At 41.9% G+C, this 22,633-nt stretch overlaps 1 protein-coding gene across 1 annotated transcript in view; it reads left to right on the top strand.

The window, feature by feature from the left end:
- srcap (Snf2 related CREBBP activator protein) overlaps nt 1–22,633 on the top strand; it is a 33,170-nt gene that overhangs the window by 4,291 nt on the left and 6,246 nt on the right. The window contains exons 5-33 of the mRNA XM_022742299.1: nt 856–1,122; nt 2,154–2,339; nt 2,496–2,636; nt 2,871–3,063; nt 3,880–4,049; nt 4,736–4,829; nt 4,986–5,075; nt 7,197–7,370; nt 7,480–7,703; nt 7,876–8,053; nt 8,240–8,376; nt 8,581–8,750; nt 11,492–11,821; nt 12,443–12,629; nt 12,740–12,909; nt 14,561–14,712; nt 14,883–15,086; nt 15,281–15,445; nt 16,138–16,290; nt 16,405–16,734; nt 17,272–17,450; nt 18,482–18,795; nt 18,909–19,111; nt 19,733–19,902; nt 20,011–20,207; nt 20,856–20,970; nt 21,531–21,656; nt 22,107–22,283; nt 22,520–22,603. Coding sequence (XP_022598020.1) covers nt 856–1,122; nt 2,154–2,339; nt 2,496–2,636; nt 2,871–3,063; nt 3,880–4,049; nt 4,736–4,829; nt 4,986–5,075; nt 7,197–7,370; nt 7,480–7,703; nt 7,876–8,053; nt 8,240–8,376; nt 8,581–8,750; nt 11,492–11,821; nt 12,443–12,629; nt 12,740–12,909; nt 14,561–14,712; nt 14,883–15,086; nt 15,281–15,445; nt 16,138–16,290; nt 16,405–16,734; nt 17,272–17,450; nt 18,482–18,795; nt 18,909–19,111; nt 19,733–19,902; nt 20,011–20,207; nt 20,856–20,970; nt 21,531–21,656; nt 22,107–22,283; nt 22,520–22,603 — 5,280 coding nt within the window. The remainder of the gene's footprint in view (nt 1–855; nt 1,123–2,153; nt 2,340–2,495; nt 2,637–2,870; nt 3,064–3,879; nt 4,050–4,735; nt 4,830–4,985; nt 5,076–7,196; nt 7,371–7,479; nt 7,704–7,875; nt 8,054–8,239; nt 8,377–8,580; nt 8,751–11,491; nt 11,822–12,442; nt 12,630–12,739; nt 12,910–14,560; nt 14,713–14,882; nt 15,087–15,280; nt 15,446–16,137; nt 16,291–16,404; nt 16,735–17,271; nt 17,451–18,481; nt 18,796–18,908; nt 19,112–19,732; nt 19,903–20,010; nt 20,208–20,855; nt 20,971–21,530; nt 21,657–22,106; nt 22,284–22,519; nt 22,604–22,633) is intronic.

Raw genomic sequence — 22,633 nt, 5'->3', positions numbered from 1 at the left:
CTCGCTGTCTCTCCCCTCAACCTTTGGGCAAAGTTGATCTTACTTTCTAATCTGAACGATATATTAAATGCCACACTAAAGCGCCTCCTCACAGGAGCTAAAGAATTGGTCAGTTTTCATTTGCGTAACAAATAAAACATTGTTAGGCTGTGCTGATGTGCCACACTGTAGCTGTGTGCTTGTGCTTGAGTGTAAGAAATAATTTAGTGAGTGGTAAAATCAGCACTGAACTTAAAAAGAGAATTCATCTTGGCTGAAAGCAAAAGTGATATTTGCTATTACACAGTGATATACCCACCATGTGATTATATGCTTCTATGTTTCATCAGGTATGCTGGCATGTTTTTACTGTCACCGGTCTACTATTCTACCCATCTTTCTGCATGTAGCCCATATTTGATGTAACTGGTGTGAACAGTTTTATTTGTTTATTACTTAGTGATTTTATTTCTTTAAGTTGGCCGCATGCTAAGCCATGTGTGTTTTCCAGCATGGACAGAGCAGGACAGACAGAAAGGCACTGTTCCTTAAGGTAAGTGGTGGTGGAGAGACACCCAGATAGGCTCCCTTTACCAGGACATTCACAAGCACATCCTAGTCGGGCACTGTCACTGTTAATGACGTGGAGTAGTTTGACTTAAGAGGGCTTTTCCTTCACTTCAGCTATATTATGATTGCAATTGTGCATGAGAGGAAAGCTGACAGAAGAGCCACCTGATTCTGGAGCATGTCAGCATTTGCTTCTTAAACACTCGCTCTAACCTAATTCATGCATGTGGCTTTTATCTTAGTTAATAGCACTGCTTTCCCCTTCATCAGTTTATGTCCTCTTCATCCTCCTCCTCTGGCCTTTAGGTGCGGCAGTGGATCGCGGACAGGGTCACCGTGAATTCATCTCCCGTCTCACCCTCCACCTCCTCCTCCTCCTACCCCGGACCCTCACCCATCAGCGATTGGTCCACACCACGACGGGAGAGGTCCTCACCTCTCCGGGGTCCGCACGGCAAGTTCGTCTCTCCTTCCTCTGTTGGTGCCTACAGTTTGTCCTCTTCCCCTCCTGATCAGACTCCTCAGCGATCCCGCGGAGAGCGTCACACGGACATGGCAGAGCTGGCTAAACATGTGAGTGATTTAAGGAACTGTGTTGAGAAATCTAAATATGACATTTTCCACAGGTGGTCTGAGATGCCACAAAATGCTGTCAGTGTCCCTCGGGCGTCATTCCTAAGACCCTGAGCTCTGATGGCTCCCCCTCCTTCCTTTGTCTCTGCCCCGTTGGATTGAGAGCTATGCAGAACACCGCAGTGAAAGTACAACAAAAATACTGTGTCGATGTGTTGAAGACCCTTGACTCTGCCACTCTTTTTTTAGAGTCTCTTTGGGAATCTCTTGATTTGATTTGATTTGATTTGATTGATGGCATCATGATTTGGAATTTGGAATTGATTCTTGAGTCAATAAATAGGAAGGGAGGCCCTATTTTTAGTCACTTACTCCAGTTCACTGTGCGCCAAACCATTCACTTGTGTCTGTGGTCCACTGAAATGCAATATGAAACCTTAAGAAGCAGTTAAACAAATTGGTCTTGATAAAAGTTGCTGTCTAACAAACAGAAAAAAGGCAGAGAAAAATATGTGAGTACCAGGGCTGCAACAACTATTTTCGTTATTAAATAATCTGCCAATTAATTGATTAGTCCATGTAACTTAAAAAAAATTCGCTGAGCTGAAGAGGACGTCTTCATATGTCTTGTTTTGTTTAACCAAAATATAAAAAAATGTTTAGTTTGTAAAGAAAAGCAGCAAATATTCTCTTTTGAGAGGCTGAAATTTGCAAATGTTTGACATTTTACACAGTTTTTGCTTGAAAAATGACAGAAACTATTGATCGATTGTCAAAATAGTTGCCAGTTACTCTCCTGATGCTGCATGGAGACCTCGTGGTGGAATTCTGGCTTTTAATATATATCAGTATTATAAACTAATGTTATCACAAAAATATTTTTTTGCCATTTGTGATTCGCTTCTGAATTGTAGACTTTTTTTTTTTTTACCTACCCCTAACAGTTTCACACAGTTTCAGAAACACTGTTGTAGCACACTAATGTGCCGGCAGGATTTACCGAGTGGTTTTGTCTATCGTGTCCCCCGTAGGAAGCCGACATCGAGCATCGAACCCAGGCATTGAAGCGAGAGGGCTTCTGGTCGATGAAGCGTCTCACCCGCCTGACGGAGCCGCCGCGACCCAAAGTTCACTGGGATTACCTGTGTGAGGAGATGCAGTGGCTCTCTGCTGACTTTGCCCAAGAGAGGCGGTGGAAGAGAGGTGTGGCTAGAAAGGTATGTAATCATCACGCATACATACCTCCACACGTGTAAATGTAATTATTTTAACCTCATGTTTTTATTAGCTTGACTGGAGGATGAGGTATTTTCTTTGCTTCTACTGTAGATCTGGTCATATTAACTCTATATGTTCTGTTGATGTGTTATCAGGTGGTACGAATGGTGATGCGACACCACGAGGAGCTGAGGCAAAAAGAGGAAAAAGCCAAGAGAGACGAGCATGCTAAAATCAGAAGAGTTGCATCTTCTATTGCAAAGGAGGTCCGGGCTTTCTGGAGCAGTGTTGAGAAGGTACAGATGATTCACAGAGGCTGAGTAAACAAAACATTCTGATTCAGTGTTCAGCTGTGGAGTCTGAAAGGATCATGATGTGTGTTTGAGTGTGCACTTTTCAGACTCAACAAGTGAATTTATCAACTGTTTATTTTATATTTTTCTTTCGGGCTTTATTGTAGCTTTGCTTGAAATTACAAAATAAAATTCATCCGGTCTTAAAAGATGTGGTGTCTTATCTTGTCCATAAAGGTGGTGCAGTACAAGCAGCAGTCCAGATTGGAGGAAAAGAGGAAGAAGGCTTTGGACCTTCAGCTGGATTTCATTGTTGGCCAGACAGAGAAATACTCAGACCTCCTCAGCAAGTCACTCGCACCCACCCGGCCCGCTGAAACTGTCCCTGTGACTCCCCAAAAATCCCTGCCTCCTACCGCTGATGAGGAAGGTGAGAAGTTCTCTTTTTAAAAAAAAAAATAAATAATAAAATAAAGAGTGTGTACTGTCTCAGTGTTATTGTACTGAAAGTACTTTCAGAGCTGATTCATTGGTTCAGACAGGGACGTTGTCATAGCTACACACCAATGATTGAATCTTCTTAAGCTTCTAGAGGTAAAATGGAAACAAAAAGCTGTTTTTCATTGTCAAGGTTGTTGTATCTGTGAGAGAATCCACCATGTTCTCATATATCTGTGAAAAGTCTGCCTGGTTACCTGAGCTCTGATGCATCCTGGCACCAAGATGATGTAAGAGCAATAAAACATGTCTTAGGGTACCGTATCCAGCTCTGCAACCAACAGGCGTTAGACTTAGTCAAACTGGTCGGACTGGTCTGCTGCCATTGTTACCAGTGGCGGTTGACTGCTAAAAGGTGGAGGGGAACAGTGACTTCAGTTTAAGGGTTTGCTCATTAGAGGAAGGAAGTGGTTAATGTCTGTGAGTCAGTAGTCCAGGTCCCACCTTCATTTTAGTTTGAAGTGCAAACACAGTGTCCTTATCTATCAAGAAACTCTGTCATTGACGCACATCAAGAGAACGTCCTCTGATTGAACCAAATGACTTTCTGAAGTATTTCTTGGATTGAGAACATGTGGTTGAAACCTTGCAGTTGAGCTTTTGTGTGATACCTTATGAACCCAATCATTCGAGATACAAGACACATTGTGATTATCTTTGATTCAATAAGTCTTTGGATTTCCCCAATTTATATCAGTGTAGGAAGGAAACATTTTTTTCAGCACAAAAATCTATTCTCTTTATGCAGACAGAGACTTTGAGCCTCCATGTGAAGAGGAGGATGATGAGGAGACAATAGAGGTGGAGGAGCAGCAGGAGGGCAATGACGCTGAGAGCCATCGGAGAGAGATTGAACTGCTGAAGGAGGAGGGCATGCTGCCCCTGGACCAGTTACTCAGCACCCTCAAACTGCCACAGGTACCTCCACAAACCTGTGTATTACTAGTGTTCAGTCTCCTGCTTATTACCGACTGATCAGCACACTGAAACACAAGCACATACTAATAAGAAGAATTAAACCTGAGGGAGTCGGACGTTCTTACTGGGAAATTCTGTGTTTTGTTATTGAACAATATTTGATTTTGTTGATTTCACATGTTAAATCACACAGGTGTTGAAAGGAAAGAACATTAAAATGATCACACAGACTGTCTCATGTACAATATCTATCAGGGAGGTGCCGCTATGAAAATTGTCATTCTATAGTTAATGTGACCAGATATATCCTTGTTAACAATATTATCATGACAATCATCACAACTAGCTGCTGTTAGTGCTAAAATATGGTGGGAAATGTGCGGATGAGGCAAATAACATGACTGATGGTAATTGCAAATATTGCAGTTGTAAACAAAATGTGCAAAACTGTTTCTAATAAGAGTTTTTATTAGTAGTTGCCTCAATAAAATGACAAAGTTTAGACTTTGAAGATTATAATAAATATATCAAATATAATTGATTTTAATGGTCAGATACTCTTATGGATGGTGCGGTTTGTTTTTAACTGCTAGGATTGTTCTCATTACCTTTGAATACATAAATAAATGAATACAGACCACAGATGTTTGGATGTCATTTAATCTCTGAATCATTGCGTTACATAGGACTCAGGCTCAGAGGAAGAATGCTCTGATGAGACCTCTTCATCAGTAGAGGAGGAAGAGGAAGATGGGGAATTCACTGCCAATGAAGAAGATGGTAAGAAGTGGGGTAAAAAAAAGTTGTGGTACAAGCTGCAGTTATACATATCTTGGAAATAAGATTAAGACATTGCACCAGTGTTTTCTTACAATGCCTTGAAATATATGTCCAATAGTGGCCTAATATTTGTTTTCTGTTTCCTCTGATTTTCAGCCGAGGATGAGGAGGATACGATCGCAGCCCAAGAGAAGGTAGAAGGAAATGTGGATCACGCAGAGGAACTGGACGACTTGGCCAAAGAAGGTAGGTGCTTTTCCCATATTGGTGCATGAAACAGAAAGAGTCACCACTCTTGACGAGGAGCCTCTTGTTGTTAATTTGTGCGCCGCTTTGAAGTTGTCTGTTTTGTGTTATGCATCAACTATGGTTGGACTCACAATACAGTAGAGATTCATATAAGCCAGAACCAGAGTGCTGTGTGTATGTTTTTAGCAGCTGTCCAAGGACAAAGCGCAATTTAAATTCTTTTAGACCTAAGTGCAGCCTTTGACACAGTAGACAATACCATTTTAATTGTCCGCCTGAAAAGCTGTGTTGGCATTAAGGACACTGCACTTAGTTGGTTTTATTCCTACCTTTTAGACAGAACCTATTCGGTCACCGTAAGTAATCATGCATCTTCCACAACTTGCATTACCTGTAGTGTACCGCAAGGTTCAATTTTAGGTCCAATTTTATTCTCAATTTACATGTTTCCACTTGGCCAAGTTATCCAATGGCACAAAATCTCTTTCCATTGCTACGCGGATGACACACACATATACCTTCCACTAAAACCTGATGACCCAGAAAGCCTAGCTGCTCTGGACCGCGAATGTTCTACCTGTTGCCAAATATCTTGGAGTACTGTTTGATTCACACCTTACCTTACCACCACATCAAAAAAGTTGTCCAGTTCTGCTTCCTCCAAAAAAAAAAATTCATCTCCAAAATCAAACCCACCATCTCATAACCTGATCAAATAAAAGTCGTTCTGGCATCAATTTTCTCAAGACTGGACTACTGCAGCTCCCTTCTCTCTGGCATTAATTAAAAGTCTCTCTCCCGCCTTGTTCAGAATTAGTTCTGAACTCAGAACTAGTTCAGATTACAGCAGCTAGGCTTGTCACTGGTTATAACATACGACATCACATCACCCCAATCTTCGCGTCCCATCATTGGCTCCCTGTTTGTTTTTAGAATTGATTTTTTAAGATTTTACTGGTCACTTTTAAAGCATGCCGGTGCCTGTCCCTGAGCTACATTATAGTTATTAACCTCATACGAGCCAGTACACAGCCTTAGATCCCAGGGTCAGGCCCTTCTGGCCGTTCCAAAGTCGAGGCTTAAATATAGAGGTGACCGTGCTTTTTCCATCAGGGCCCCTCAACTTTGGAACGACCTGCCTGATGAGATAAGGCAGAAGCAGTAACTTCTTTTAAATCACTTCTTAAAACTCATTTTTATAGTCTTGCTTTTATGTGATGTCATCATTTTATTGCTTTTACTGTGTTTTGGTTTGTATTGCTTTTATTGTGTTTGCGTGTGTGTGTGTGTGTGTGTGTGTGTGTGTGTGTGTGTGTGTTTATATACGGCATCTGCTCCTTCTAACTGTCCTTATTTATACTGAAGCATATTGTTTGTCCTCCCTCTGTAACTCTACCGTATGTCTGTCCTGCTTTTGACCATCATTGCTTTTGATTCATTTGTCAAAGCCCTTTGGAAACTCTGTTTTTAAAAGGTGCTATTTAAATACAATAAACACAATAAAAAAGGTCCACAATTAGTGAATTAACTTCAACAACTCTCACAGTCAAATGTTCAAGCTTTCATCTTCTACAGCAAAATAAACACATCAGTCTAAACAACTGTTCCAGTTTTTGTTTATCTGTTCACCAGAGTATTTCAGGGCTTAGTCTAATCATTTTATGGAAAATTTGTTTTTTATCCTCCTGAATGTTTTTGAATCTACCAACCACAATGGCCAGAGAGTAAATAAATAACAGCTCTCAGCTGTACAACTGAAGGTCTTTGGTGTTTAGATAAACAAGATATAACATATGATTCAGGGCTAAACTTTTGTTTGATATGAAAATACTCTATGTCCTTCATTTTGGCTTTGACAACTTATTTTCAAACCTCAATAAAGGCTTAGTTTTGATAAAGTTGACAAAACCACTGAAATATATGGTCCATGAGCACTATAACAGCCAAATAACTAATATCATTACTTAATTTCACTTTGTTAATAACTGATCGTAGAGCTGTCCCAGCATAGATAACGTGTATGTGCCTATTAGCTAAAAGTGTTTCATTTATTTTTTTAGCATTTTAAACACAGGAGCAGTAAACTTCTACCCTGACATGTCTCTGCTCCTCTTATAGGTGACATGAGTATTGAGGAGCTGCTGGAGAAATACAAAGGAGCTTATGCCTCAGACTTTGAGGCACCTTCTGCATCTGGCTCTAAAGCAAGCTCTGACTCTGAGGTGTCTGGGGATGAGGAGGAGGAGAGCGAAGAAGATGAGAGTGACGTGGAAAGCAACACTTCCTCCTCAGGTAATAACCTGCTCACAGGGAATCAGAATAATCTCAAACACCGACGGGCCAGAGCTGCTTTTTAAAGATTGTTTGCCATTTTTATTGCTAAAATCATTTTTTGTCTCAGATTCACCAGGAGACAGTGCAGAGGATGAAGACAGTGAGAAAGAAGAGGAGGAGAGTGAGGAAGAAGAGGATGATGACTGTGGAGATGAAGGGATGGAGGTATTGCTGAAGGAGGGAGACCACAGCCCACCTTCCTCTAGCTCGCGGCCAAAGAAAGAAATCAGCCACATTGCTGCTACTGCAGAGAGCCTGCAGCCTAAAGGCTATACTTTGGCTACGACGAAGGTCAGTCTTCAGGATGAATAGATTTAATGCCTTTTGATGAGTGGAAACACTTTACAAATTAAGCAGATCTTGCTGCAAAAGAAAAATGTTACGTGTGTTTAAGTTCAAAGATTTTACCCTGTGCAGTTCTGGATCATAGTTTTCTCATCCTTTTTTTTTTCCCCAATAAAAGGTCAAGACCCCCATCCCATTCCTGCTTCACGGCACATTACGAGAATACCAGCACATTGGACTCGACTGGCTGGTCACCATGTACGAGAAAAAGCTAAATGGCATTTTGGCTGATGAGATGGGTCTGGGAAAGACCATCCAGACTATCGCTCTGCTGGCTCACCTCGCCTGTGAAAAAGGTAACAGACAGACTCATTATTGTTTTCGTGCTGCAGCATTTGAAGTGGTGTAGTTCATTTTAGTTCACTGTAATCATCCTTTTGGAGTGTGTCTCATATTTTTATACAGTAATCGAACTCTTTCTCCTCTTCTTTATATGTTCCATTGCTGATATTTTGTTATTATATTTGTTCTGTTTTGTTTAGGTAACTGGGGCCCTCACCTCATCATCGTCCCCACCAGTGTGATGCTGAACTGGGAGATGGAGCTGAAGCGCTGGTGTCCTGGGTTTAAAATCCTCACCTACTTTGGCAGCCAAAAAGAGAGAAAGCTAAAGAGACAGGTGATGAGTTTATTGGCTCTGGACTGTTCTTTTCTGCAGTTGGCAAATTTCCAGTGAGCAGTTGCGGCAAATTGTTGAATTTTAAGTTAATATATCTGACAGATATCGTAACTGCTGGCTTCGTAAATCGGACAAAAATATGAAAAAGTCAGTACTGAAAAAAATCCAAATGAAAACCACACTGCTTCTCTTTTCCTTTCTCAGGGCTGGACGAAGCCTAATGCGTTCCACGTGTGCATCACTTCGTACAAGCTGGTGCTTCAGGATCACCAGGCCTTCAGACGCAAGTCCTGGCGCTACCTGATCCTAGACGAGGCTCAAAACATCAAGAACTTCAAGTCTCAGCGCTGGCAGAGCCTGCTGAACTTCAACAGGTCGGTAGAGCTCAGTGGTTTATATTCTCAGAAGAAGACGTGCAGACTGTGGAGCTCTAAATGAGTAATTAATGTAGCATCGCTGATGATTCACACATCCATAATTAAGAAGCACCACAAAGAATTCAACACTGTTTTTACTGCAGTTTTTAAAGGAACAGTTTGATACTTCGGGCTTATTTGCTTTCTGAGAGATGGATGAGAAGATTGACAGCGCTCTTATGCCTGAACAGTAAATATAAAGCCGAGCAGTGGGTCCACAAACTGACAAATCACCAGTGATGTGGATTCATTGGTTCATACATACTTGCCCAGTTGGATCAGCCAGGAATGATCTAACCCTGCCTTGTGTCCTAAGGTTGTTGCTTCAGGATGCATGAGCGCTTCATTGTTCATCATTGTAGCACACATACCTGGTGTAGTTTGTCCCTGCACTTTAAACAGGAGAGCTGCTGGAATAAAGATCATCTTTTTGTTATGTACCAGAGACAAAATAAACACAGTGTTCTTACAATTCAGTCTACAGCAGGTTTTAATAAATGTGGTGCAGTGAGATACTGTCACTCATATTAAGTCACTTTTAACAAACGGGAACAGTGGGATTTGTTAAATAAGGCTGAAAGAGATCAGTTTGTCAAATGAAAAACACCTGCACCTTTTCATCCATAAAGCTCTTACTGGACATTCACCACCCTATATAACGTTTATCCTGAACTCGAACATAGGAACAAACTTGCTCTACTAACTCTCTTATGCTTCAAGTCCCGAGGGTTTACTCTGAACTTGTGCACCAAACACATGGAATTATCTGCAGCACACTTAAGATCGACATGCTCACTACCCCTGGACAATTCAAGACAATGATCTCAAACCACTTCACCTCAGTGCGCAAATGTTTTCACCGAGTATTGTCCTCTTTTGAATTTTAACTCTATTTGTGTGTAACTCGACATCATTGCAAATGACGGAAACCTCAATGATCTTTGAGGCTTACATAAATAAAAATAAATAAATGATAATCCAACAGCAGGCGGGAGTAGCTCAGCTGCAGGTTAAACAATAACCGTATGGTTACTAGTTTGATACCTGGCAACTTGTATCTTTATGTAAATGAACAACCCAAACTCCAAATTGCTCTGGATGTGTGTAGAGAAACATGGTTGCTTTTGACCAAAGTGTCAGCCAAATGAATGTAATGTAAAAATGTAATGTAGTCCAGTTACTGTTGGAGTGGCATAGAGGTATTTCTCCAGAGTAAAGTTCAGTTCCATTAAAATTAAAAACATTTTTAAGAACAAAATACGTTGTACTTTTAAAGGAGCTCTGATGGTGTATCTCACACAGGGAGATCTTGTCCAGATGTTAGTAACTCATGCAGTTTAGAAGAGTCTCACTTTTGTCTTCAGAACAGACTGGTTGGATCCAATGCTAAATGGTTTGCTGGTTTAGCCTGGCAAAGATCCATATGTCCATTTTCCCCAAAAGCACCATGCACTGATACAGTATACTGCTCATCATATGACATTATAACCCAGTAGAGTGAGGGGATCGTTTCTTCACCATTCTTCTGGGAAGTCCGGCTTGTGGGTGGAAAATCTGAATAAGTGTCATAAGCAAGCATTACACACCACATAGTTTTGTGCAAACTAGTCAGGCTTATTGAAAAAAAATACTCTTTGGTCTCTGTAGTGCTTCCAAGCACATTCAAGGATGTCTCTCGTTCCTGTCTGTAAGCTGTTGCTTGTCACAGAAAGTCAGTGTGCGCTCATCTGTAGAAAACATGCTGTCATTCAGTATTAGCCACGTTTGACTTTGAATGCATCCCCCGAAATCCACCGGAGCACTAAAGTGTTCATCCACAGGCCAGAGTGGTGTGTGGCTGTGAAGGCTGAACCAGCTAATCTTAACATTTGACATGGTTTCTTATCAAAGTGACTGTAATTAGATAAACTTGCCATCATTTGTCTGGTGGCCTGGTCCAACTGGTGGGATTTTTGTCATAAACCGTGTCATTATTAAAAGCTTCAGCCTTAGATCTTCTCTTAAGGTGCAGAGGGAAAATGGAGAAGGAGCACTTACACTACAGTGATTAGTCCTAATGCAAATGTATCTCAAAGGCAAGACCTTGCACTCAAGGGTACAGTAGTCCATTGAGATGTATAGTTTGGACCTAAAGCATGGAATGTTAAGGATAGAAATGAGGAAACACATTTGTAAATTACAAACACCTGCCTCTGCAGAGCTTTTTAGTGTCTTTTAGCACAACATAGCTGTTTTGATTCAGTCCCATCCCATCTGTGTGTTCAGCAGCAGAAGCTGTTTTCAAAGAATTAAAAAGCCACTGTACACTACCTGCTCAGCACCAAACGGCAGACAGACACCATTAGAGTCTAGCTGGTGAACCTAGTGGAGCATTTAGCAGCTAAAGAGCCAGGTGTTTCCCTCAGGAGCTGGTGGAGACCAAACACAGAGCTAGAAAGACAGGGAATATTGGACTTCATTAGGTGGACAAAAAACAAACAATGTTGCTCTGTATCTGCAAATAGGCAACTTTTGACAACAAGTTCACTATATAAAGTTTCTAAGATGATGTCATTGTTGTGTCAAAGTGGCAGCTTTGAAATCCATTCACTGAAAATGCCTTTTTATTAGAATTTCTCCTCCTCAGTCATCTAAAATCCTAATGATATAAATCTTGGCACATTTATCTGAATTTCTTCTTCTCCTCTGACCGATAACAGCCACCGCCGGCTGCTGCTGACAGGAACTCCTCTGCAGAACAGCCTGATGGAGTTGTGGTCTCTGATGCACTTCCTCATGCCCCACGTCTTCCAGTCGCACCGCGAGTTCAAGGAGTGGTTCTCCAACCCGCTGACGGGGATGATCGAGGGCAGTCAGGAGTACAACGAGGGCCTAGTCAAAAGGCTGCACAAGGTGCTGAGGCCGTTCCTTCTCAGGAGGATCAAGGCCGACGTTGAGAAGCAGATGCCCAAGAAATACGAGCATGTGGTGCGCTGCCGCCTCTCCAAGAGACAACGCTTCCTCTACGACGACTTCATGGCACAGGCCTCGTAAGTCCATTTACTTTCTTTTCGTGTTCAAAAGGCGGATTTGGAGATGATCTGGTACACAGCAAAACTACTTGGGTCTTTTCATGAAGCTTTCCTTTTTGGAAATAGCAGACAATTTTTGTAAAATAGATTTTTGCCTGTAACATCTTTTACTCTTAGAGGTATATAGTTAGCAAATAAACACATGTACAACAGGCCAAGAATGTAGTATATGAGTTTTCTTTTTAGTTTATTTGTAAGAAATTGAGGTTTGGAAATGCTTGCAGATTATTTTCTTATTTTAATTGTCTAATCCTTGTAGTCTCTAAAATATTAGAAAATATTGAAAAATTCTGATCATAATTTCCTAGGGAACAAGGTAACATATTCACATTGCTGGTTTTGCTTAACTAACAGTAAAAAAGATATCCACTTTACTTAAATATAAGACAAAATAAATCATCAAATCCTCACATTTTAGAGGCTTGAATGATCAAATATTTGGTGTTTTTTTTTCATTCAAAATTTACCTAAATTATTAATCAACTATCAAAATAGTAATCGCATACTTCTTTTTTGCCTATATCGTAATTGCTTTATTGTTCATGTTACCAGTCTCTTCATTCACCATCTTGTCCACAGCACACGGGAAACGCTGGCCAGTGGTCACTTCATGTCTGTGATTAACATCCTCATGCAACTCCGCAAAGTGTGCAACCACCCCAACCTGTTTGACCCTCGACCCATCCAGTCTCCCTTCATCACGCAGCGCATCGTTTTCCACACAGCCTCCCTGGTGCAGGAGGCCCTGGATGTCTCTCCTCTGAAGGTCAGCATTTAAAAATAACTTTCAAAAAAATTTCATTTGGTCAGGAAAATCACATTGAAATCAATTTAGATGAACATTAAAAAAAAATGATGCACCTTTTTCGTCCTCAGCGCTGCGACCTGTCGCTGTTCAACTTTGTTAGTTTGGAGACCCGTGTGTCCCGGTACCAGGCGGATGTCTTCCTGCCGCGCCACAAGGTCAGCCGCCAGCTAATCCAGGAGATCATGGAGTCCCCTGAACCTCCTCCGAGACCCAGACCTGTACGCATGAAGGTCAACAGGTAAACAGTCCAACTACTGATACTTCACAGATTTTTGTCTCCTCAATTTGTGCAGAGAAAATCTAACTGATCCTGTATCAGTGTGCCTCTGGTTAGTACAGAGACACACATTATCATTTGTGAATGCCATGCACTGTTCTGTGGGTTAAGTGCTTTTGCTAAAGGTCACCTCAGTGTGTTCAGACTCGATTTAAAAGCTCAGTGTGTTAGCCAAGAAAAGCTGACTATTAGCTGGCAACAAACAATGGTCCATCAGGGTAATTTATGTTCTGCTTTCCCACTAAAATGATGTCATTTCCCTAGCTGAATATTTTCCTCAAGAAATGGACAATGAAAAGTTTAACACTGATCTAGGCTTTCTGCATGGAAACCAACATTTAAGAAACAACAGTATTAAGTTCTTAAGATGCACAGGAGTTAGTGGACTAGCCTTTATCACTGGTGTTAAGCTGTCCGCCAATCAACCCAAACTGGACAATCTGTCAATAGTGCTGAAGGTGGGTAACCAAATGGACTGGTTGTTATAAGTAGTGAAAGTGAAATTGATTTGTTTTCTCCATCTTCCTCCATCAGCAAACCTTTCAATCATACACCTAAGAGTCTGTCTCTAAACAGTAAATGTTTGGGCTGGTTTCAAACATGTCCGTGTAGGATCGAGTTATTGAATTATTTTTCTTTTAAAATATAAGAGAATATTTATCAAATCAGAGTTTTACCCAGAGTTTTAGTGGCGCTATTTGTGCATATCTCAAACACTAATGTATTTCAGAAGAATCAAAATATTAAATCATACAATATTAAATAAAATATTAAAGTCAGTATTAGTACTGAAACTCAGATATTGAATTGGCAACAATATACAAACAGATTGATGGACCTCCATCTCTGCTCTGTTCTGTTGTCAGTGGGTAATAAAACCATATGTTTAACAAGTGTAAAATTTGTATTAAAGCTACAGAATGTGATCTGTTTTCTCAGTATTATTAATCATTAGACTCATTGAACAGGCAGCAGTGCTGAGATATTCTCTTGTAATGGTGCACTCAGAGCAGAATTCGCTTCCCATTCATGTCGACGAGACACATTAGCTTCAGGTCACGATTTGACCCGCCTCCTTCACTTCGTGCAGAGTTCAGTCTGATTTAACTTTGACCTACAAAATGTCAAGGTTCTCTAATGTCCAGAGGGGGTGGAACTGACATCTCATTCAGGAAATACTGTTTATATTCTTGTTTTGTCACCGCACAGCAAAATAAAACAAGCAGCAGATATTATAACAGATTATATTTACAACCCAACACACACTGTTTCCTGTCTCCTCCTGCTTCTGGCCGCACAACACGAGGAAATCTGTCTAGGTCTGGCTGCATCATAAAGTTTCTGAGCAAACTTTTCCTTTCTAACCAATCAGAGATGGCCAGAGTCAGGGGTGGGAGCTCACAGTTGTCAATCAATACGTGAACACGCCTCTGGTTTACTGCTAGCATTAGCTGCTGAAAGACATGACTAGCTCGAAGAGTAGGGAGAGGGAGGGCTGGTTTGTGTTTTAGTCTCATGCTAGCTCTAGCTTGATCTCCAGAGCTTTCATATTGTAAACCAATAAATGAATACAGTGGTTGATCTTTCATTTATGTGTGTCTGTCTGTTTTAGGATGTTCCAGCCGCCTCCTAAAGGTGACAACAGGCCGGTCCTTCTGATGAACAAACCTACCTGCTCCGTGCCCCCTGCAGCTCAGACCCCCAGACCTCCTCCAGTAACCGAAGTCTCTGCAACTCCTGCACCTGCTCCTGTCGTTCAACAAGGCAAGTGAACGGGATCAAACTACAAATGTTTCCATAATTGGACCAAAGTACTGATTATCTTTCTTTCCATGTCTCCAATCTCCACGACACTTTTCTCTTACTTATTTCTCCTTGTGTTTTTTTTTTTTTTTTTTTTTTCTTTTTCTTTTACTTTTTTAAGGTGTGTTCAGTGGCGTCCAACCCCCCTCCCCGCCCGTCCATGCATCCTGCGGCTCAAACTGCAGTGAGATCCAGCGTGCCCAAGCCGGTGCTGACCGTACGGCCTCCCACTGCTCCCTGCACAGCCAGTATTCCTGCTCACGCAAGTCCAAGCCCCAGCAGCGTCATGCCCCAGAGGGTTCTGCTCAGTCCAGATATGCAAGCCAGGTTGCCTTGTAAGTCCATCATTTTCTATTTTGTTTTTCTTGTGCATCAGTTGCCTAATGAAGCATTATCTCCTTAAACTCCTTTTAGTATTTAACAACTATATTTGTAAGTAATTTGATTGTCAATTCATTTGCTACTGAATTTGAAGTAAATTGGGTTGGTAAACATGTTTCTTATCCCCCTCTCTGTTTTCCCTCCTAAGCTGGTGAGGTAGTGAGCATAGCCCAGCTCGCCTCCTTGGCGGGCCGACCTGTGTCGTCATGTCAGGGCAGTAAACCCGTCACCTTCCAGCTTCAGGGCAACAAGCTGACTCTGTCTGGAGCCCAGATCCACCAAGTCCCAGCAGCTCCTCCACGTCCAGTTCAAGGTCAGTGTTAGACGTGATTCATGTGTAAAATGGGTGATTTATTTCAGTTTTTCTGTCACATTTGCCTCATGCACCTAAAGGATTCAGTGGTAAGATAATTGTATATTTATACATATTGTTAATGGTGTAAATATATTTAAACATTTATGTTGTCTTTGAAGTGCATCTTTGACAGTGAAAGTGATGCACATAGAAGTAAAGATGTAAAAACAGGCCGCTCTAGTTGAAAAAACACTGGAAAAATTCCTAAATTTTTTAATACAGTAGATCATTTGGTTTTAAGTGAATCAAGATTTATCATTTTAATATTCTTTGGCTTCTGGTTTGAAGCCAGAGAACAAAGTATGGGTAAAGTTTGCCTTTGTGTTTTGGCAGAGCCCAAGAATAATAAAGTAGCAAATACTTTTTAAATATTTTGAAGCTGAACAGCGTTTTGAACAAAGACATTTAAAGTAAAATGAAGAAGAAATACAGGAAAGAGTTGCCATGACATTGTTTGTGAGTTTTAAGACTGAAACACAAGTTGGTCACAATATTAAACAAACTAATTGGGATGATTTATTTTGCCATAATTAATTAGCTCTACGTTTTATGTATTATATTAAAGCTGATCGTTCAGTGAATGAATACCTGGCTACGATGTGTGATGATGTGGAGTCCCTGATTATCTCTGACACACTCCCACCCTGCAGGTAATGTGATGCACCTGGTGTCCAGTGGGGTGCAGCACCACCTCATCAGCCAGCCTGCTCAGGTGTCTGTCCAGAGTGCAGCCAACACACACCCTGCGAACACCTCCACTGCTCCCCCTGCGAACCGCCTGCCTCATAATGCCTCCTCGCAAGGTTTTTAGCCCCTTTTCTCTCTTTCACATTCACGTTTATCTTTAAAGGGAAATGTCTGCCACTTGGTTATGCAGCCTTGTTTCTCAAAGGTCATACGTTTGTATTTTTCCCCAGTGCCCTCCTCCATGGTGAGCAGCCCCGGCGTCGTGAAGATCGTTGTGCGACAGTCAGCAGGCAAGGAGGGCGGGCCTGTTCCCACCCTGGCAGTGGCCCCTTCCCCTCGTGTTGCTCCTCAGGCATCCCCTTCCCTGCACGCCCATGCCAACACAACCCCTGTCAGAAACACTGCTCCACTGCAAATTTCCCAGCGCACCCCCGGTCCCGCTACCGCCCACTACACCATAGCTCCTCCCAGAAACCCTAGCTCCACCCTGAACCAGCCCCAACCCCCTCGCCCTGTCCTCAAAGTAGTGCAGCCTCCTTCATCAAGCACAGAGCAGCCAGGTGAGAGAACGAGCCCGAGCAATTATTCTCTCTGAGCTATAATTCATAAGGCTGTATGTGTGCGTGACAAGTGGAACTGGATCACATCGTTACTGCAACTAATATTTAGTATTTTCTTTTCCCTGTCATCCACAATTATTTTCCATCTGTTTAGAGAAGCAGACATGCAGGGAGGTTGCAGGAGAGTATCTCAAAGCCAGTTCTGTTTATTTAAAGATCCCGAAGATTCAGACCTGTTTTTAAGAATTAAAAAAATAATGTTTCTTCCACAAAAAAGTTATATTACATCTACTCCTCTTTTTCATTGAAAAATCCATAATAATGTGCACTTTACTCATCAAGATACAATCAGCTTTCTCCAGGAAAGCTAATTTCTTTAATGTGGTGTAAACCAGAATCCTGGTTTCAGTGGTCAGGGAAGGGGATTAGAGAGACCTGAAGTTTCCTTGTATTAACCAAACGCAAATCCACGGCCATTTGTACTGCAGATTCAAGTTACTTACAACTGCCATCTTCTCTCCTCTACCCTCCCCGCAGCTCCAGCGACCCCCTCATCTTCTGTGTCCAAGGCTTCAACAGCACCACGTGACAACAGCAGCAGCAGTAGCAGCAGTCAAACACCGGCAACCACCAAGTCGAGGCCCAGTGCGGGGGCAAAAGCCTACCCTCCACCCAGGAAAGTGCCTCGGCCACCCCCTCGCTCTCCGTTCCACATGGTGAGCAAGTTGTTCCTCTTGAAAACTGACGACTAATGAATGGCACTCAATAAGTTACAAGATACATAAAGCTTCTCTCACCATGAAATAAACAGTGGCCTTTATTTACCTCAGTGTCAGAGAGAACCAGGCTTTTATATTAGAGACCGGCCTTTATTTCTAATCTCCTCTTTTCCTCAGGTAAACAAACTCCAACCTTCCTCCATGTTTACCTGTTGTTGTCTTGATAAATTCAGTATAAAAGCTATTTCCTCAGTGCAGCAAGAGTCACATCAGGCGTTTCCATGGAGATTAATTGAAATTTCAGACCCTGTAACTCATTTCAAAGTATTTTTATGAGTGGTTCATAAGGGTGTTGATATTGACTTAACTTATGTATGGAATGCAGATTTCTACTTCACATAGTAATAAACCATAAACCAGATCTGTTCAGAATGTGCGGTAAAATGTTCGTGTTACATGAGCTGCCAAACACAATATCATACCAACATTAACCGACGGACTTCCCCTCAAGTCTGTGAGTCTGCGGGTGCGGTCCAGACATCCGGATTCAGCCAATGTTAGCTTGAATGAAACTCAGTTAAAGTCTTGCAGCCGTTTCTTTATTGGAAGGCTTTTAATGTGAAAAAACCCCAAGAATGGTTGAGTATTGATGACAATAGCTTAACATCGATAAAGAGCTAAGCAATGAAGAAATGACGAGATGAGTATGAAATATATGATTTATATTCAAAAAAAGAGAAACTAACATCAGCAGACAGGTGAGGGTAACATGACTCTGTTGTACTGATGAATTACTGCTGTGGAAATGTACAATATTAAATTTACCATGTGACCTGTTGGCTACAGGTAGTCTCTCCTCAGCCTTTATCAGTGACCTGCCTTTATTTGTTGGTGCTGGCTATTATTGGTTTTTACATGAGAATTTACAGTACCCAGACAACCATTAAAACATGATCAGTGCTGTTTTAACCACTTGTATCACAGCTGACTTGTATCACCTGACTCTTGTTTACCTTCCTTCTCCACAGTCATGGCTAGCAGAGAGTCACAAACAGCAGCACGACAGCCGGCTGGACTTTATCATTCGAGTCAACGAGCAGCACTGTGGAGCAAAGCCTGTGTACGGCCTGGAGGTTTTGGACTTCCTGACTTTTCTCCCCAGTCTTCGTCCCTCCCCGGCCGCCCAGAGCTCTCAGGGCGAGTGGGGCCGATCGGGTCACAGCAGCTGTCTGTTCGCACAGTGGCAAAACAAATACGACTACTGGTGTCAGAGTCACGCTGTGAGAGAGGCCATCCACAGCATCGAGGAGAGGCTGGAGCTGCTGAGTGACATGATAGACAGGTAGATAAGTGATAGTGATTTGTTTCCTACATGATGCATTACAGAGGATACAACAGCTTTAACTTAAGGGAAAGATTTGTGATTTATCTTTTATTTTTCTGTGTTCATTTTAGGTACACATTCGTGATTCCCCCTGTCGAGGCTCCTCCAATCTCCATGCACTGCTGCCATCCTCCTCCCTCCCTGAGCCACAAACAGACAGTCTTCTCCTCCCTGCTATCAACTCAAGTTGCCCCACTCACTCGCAGTCTCCATCGTATCCAGTGTAACATGAGGACCCAGTTCCCGGACCTGAGGCTCATACAGTATGATTGTGGTGAGTCAAGATGCCTAAAACTGGATTTTTTGACTCAAGGGGCAGAAAAACTCAAGCAAATCTTTAAAGAAGGAAGAGCTGATATTCTTTATTGTGCTCAAAGAGCAACGTAACACCCTGTTTTAGCTGGATAATACTGGATAATAATAATAAGTGGCACAAGTAAAGAAAACCACAGTGATATCGATTTAAAGTTTGCTGCCAAAAGCTGCTGGTCAAACCAGACCAAGTGAGGCTGTAGCAGTGAGAGTCCTGAGTGTATTGATTTTCATTTGTAAGAGGAAGAATATGTTATTTGTCATAATGCTGTCTGCCTTGTCTCACTGATAGCAGACAGAGGTCTACTTATTATTCATTTCAAAAGCCCTGGTCATAAAATTGCCTTGTTAAATCAATTTCTTTTATAAATGTTAAAATGGATGCTTCAGGTAGACCTGATTTTAGATGAGACTTATTACCGATAGTATGAAATAATCTCCTTGATTACTTCAAGATCAATATTCAAAAAGTGCCCCATACCTGCCTGAATGTGCCTGCACAGTCAATTATTATTCAAATGGGGATTTGTTTGCTTTACTAAGTAATTTGTGTTCCTATTGTGTCCCCCCCCCCCGTGTGCAGGTAAGCTTCAGACTCTCCACACTCTGCTGCGAAAGCTGAAGACAGGAGGCCACAGGGTGCTGATCTTCACTCAGATGACGCGTATGTTGGATGTCCTGGAGCAGTTCCTCAACTACCACGGACACATCTACCTCCGCCTGGACGGCAGCACCCGCGTGGAGCAGAGACAGGTCAGTCAAATAATCATGTGAAAATTGTGTTGTCTTTCATAAACACAAAAGAAAGAAAAATATTCAGCAAAATATCTCCTCTGTGCACCTTCTTTTCTTCTACCTCAGGCCCTCATGGAGCGCTTCAACGCAGACCGTCGCATCTTCTGCTTCATCTTGTCAACTCGCAGCGGAGGTGTCGGGGTGAACCTGACCGGGGCAGACACTGTGGTTTTCTACGACAGTGACTGGAACCCCACCATGGACGCCCAGGCACAGGACCGTTGCCATCGTATAGGCCAGACCCGAGACGTCCACATCTACAGGTGACAGTGCTGCTGTTTACCTCTGAGTTCACACTGACCACAAGTCAAGTGTGTTAACATGAGCAAAAAATGAAGGAGACAACTAGACACTTTAAGAAAATGGATAAATTTTATACAGTCAGAGTGGAGAAAAGGCAAAGTCTCTTTAAATTCTTGTCATATCTGGTCTGTTTAAGCTTTCACTTTGATTTTGACCTTAAGTACATGATTAAAGCAACCAGTATAAAGGACGGGAAAGTGGTTAGATTCAGTTCAGATTAAGTGGAAAAATTTGGATTTAGGTTAGTGTCAGTGGAAAGCAGGTCTGATTTCTGTGGCGCACAGTGGATTTTTCAGACAGTCAGTGCAGAGAAAATGCGAGAAGACACAGAGGGTTACAACATTAGTCAGACTGTGAACCCCCTAATGTCTTCAGCTCACTTGTTTTGTCTAACAGCCCAAAAACAAATTGAGAAGCTGGAACCAGAGAATGTTTGGCTTTTTTTTGCATAAGAATAGCTGCTGAATCATTTTCATTCGATCGATTTATCAATTAATCCACTAAACTTGTGGTATTCGCTTCACACTGCCGAACAACTCCAGTTCCCCGTAAGGAATAAATGTGATTTCAACAACATGTGAAGGTTTTTTGTTACCGTTCCTCTTCAGGCTGATCAGCGAGCGCACAGTGGAGGAGAACATTTTAAAGAAAGCCAACCAGAAGAGGATGCTGGGAGATATGGCGATCGAAGGAGGAAACTTCACCACTGCCTTCTTCAAACAGGTAGGAATTTACCGTGAGTCAGCTTCGCACAAACTGATGATTCATTGGGGTTTTTCCACACAAAGGGAACAAAGGAAACCGCTTTTATTGCAGCATTCACCACGTCTCACTATTTCTAGCAGCAGCTGTAAGATAATAAAAATAATAATAAAATAATAATTAAAATTAGATCAGCTGTGTTTCTTTCTAGTTGTCTTTTGCTGCCTTTCATAACTGGCCTGTTAATCATGTGATGATGAATCACCATCTAAACAAACGTGTAGCTGAGTGTTTGAACGACATGCATAAGACACAGACTCTGTCCTCGTACCCTTTAATTAAATTGGTTCAGATCGACCTTTTCATTAATACCACCACGGCAAGTACGCCGTCGTCTCTGTATTTTCTAATTAATGCACTAAATAAATGACACGACTAGCACAGCTGGTTGTCGGGAGTATGTAGCGGTGATAATGTCACAACATTAGACGGTTCAAGTGGCTCTTACTTTTGTTTTTCCTCAAGTACAGAGAACCATTTCCCCGGCGCTAAATGTACCTCATTTATATTTCGTCCCTCAGCAAACCATCCGAGAGCTGTTTGATATGAATGACGGAGAGAAGCGAGAGGTGGCCGTGGAGCTGTCGGTGCCCCAAGCTGAGGAGGAGGAGGCCGTCAACAAACAGAGCACCACCATTCTGGAGCAGGTTAGAGACATCTCATGGGACATAACACCTACAGATATTATGTATTTAGCACCTATCTTTTGGTTATCGTCAAAGTCAAACACTTTTTTGCAGCACATTTTAGATGTGAGCTGTGAAATCTACAGGACAAAATTGGACAATCTCCTTGACAGTACACAGAGTATTGTGCAGGGTGCATTTAAAAATAATCCAGTGAATAGCAGGACGAATATAGAATTGCTGCCTATCCTCAAAAATAAATTACTCCCTGTGGGTAAATAAAGTTTCTTGAATTTAATTGATTTTAAAAGTCTCAAAAACAAATTTTAGAAAAGAAGAGCTGTCTTGTGATTTGTGTTGTCCTGTATTCGGACCATCAAAATATGTCTTAAGTTTTGTGTAACTGCTGTATTTGATGATATATTTGATACTATTATTTGATTATATTTCTAATTGATTTGATTCTTTCAGGCCCTGTGCCGTGCTGAGGACGAGGAGGACATCGTGGCAGCCTCTCAGGCCAAAGCAGAGCAGGTGGCAGAGCTGGCGGAGTTCAACGAGAACATACCGCTGGATGACGGAGGGGAACAGGAGGAAGTGGAGGAGCTCTCCAAGGCTGAGCAGGAAATAGCTGCTCTGGTGGAGCAGGTGAATAATCATTCAAATCTGTAAATGAATTAATAATCGAAATCGAGAACAGAACATTGGTTTGGCTCTTGAATGAAATCTGGATTATACATCTATAACATCACTTCACTGCCAGTTGTCTGGGTAGGTGGGGGTATTTCACATCTTTCAGGATCGTGTTCTGCTGTAAATCTGAATTATATCTGTACAGTTTGTCTGTGCTCAGCTGACGCACCATATTCCCTACCCTCCTCTAGCTCACTCCCATTGAACGCTACGCCATGAACTTCCTGGAAGCCTCATTAGAAGATGTTTGCAAAGAAGAGTTGAAGCAAGCAGAGGTAAGGCCACATCTTCACCTCAGTTTTATA

The sequence above is a fragment of the Seriola dumerili genome, unplaced genomic scaffold (genome assembly GCF_002260705.1).
Source record: "Seriola dumerili isolate Sdu_G_001 unplaced genomic scaffold, Sdu_1.0 BDQW01000068.1, whole genome shotgun sequence".
NCBI classification, from domain to species: Eukaryota; Metazoa; Chordata; class Actinopteri; order Carangiformes; family Carangidae; genus Seriola; species Seriola dumerili.
Note: the sequence above shows the minus strand (reverse complement) of the source record. Positions and strands in the feature narration are given on the sequence as shown.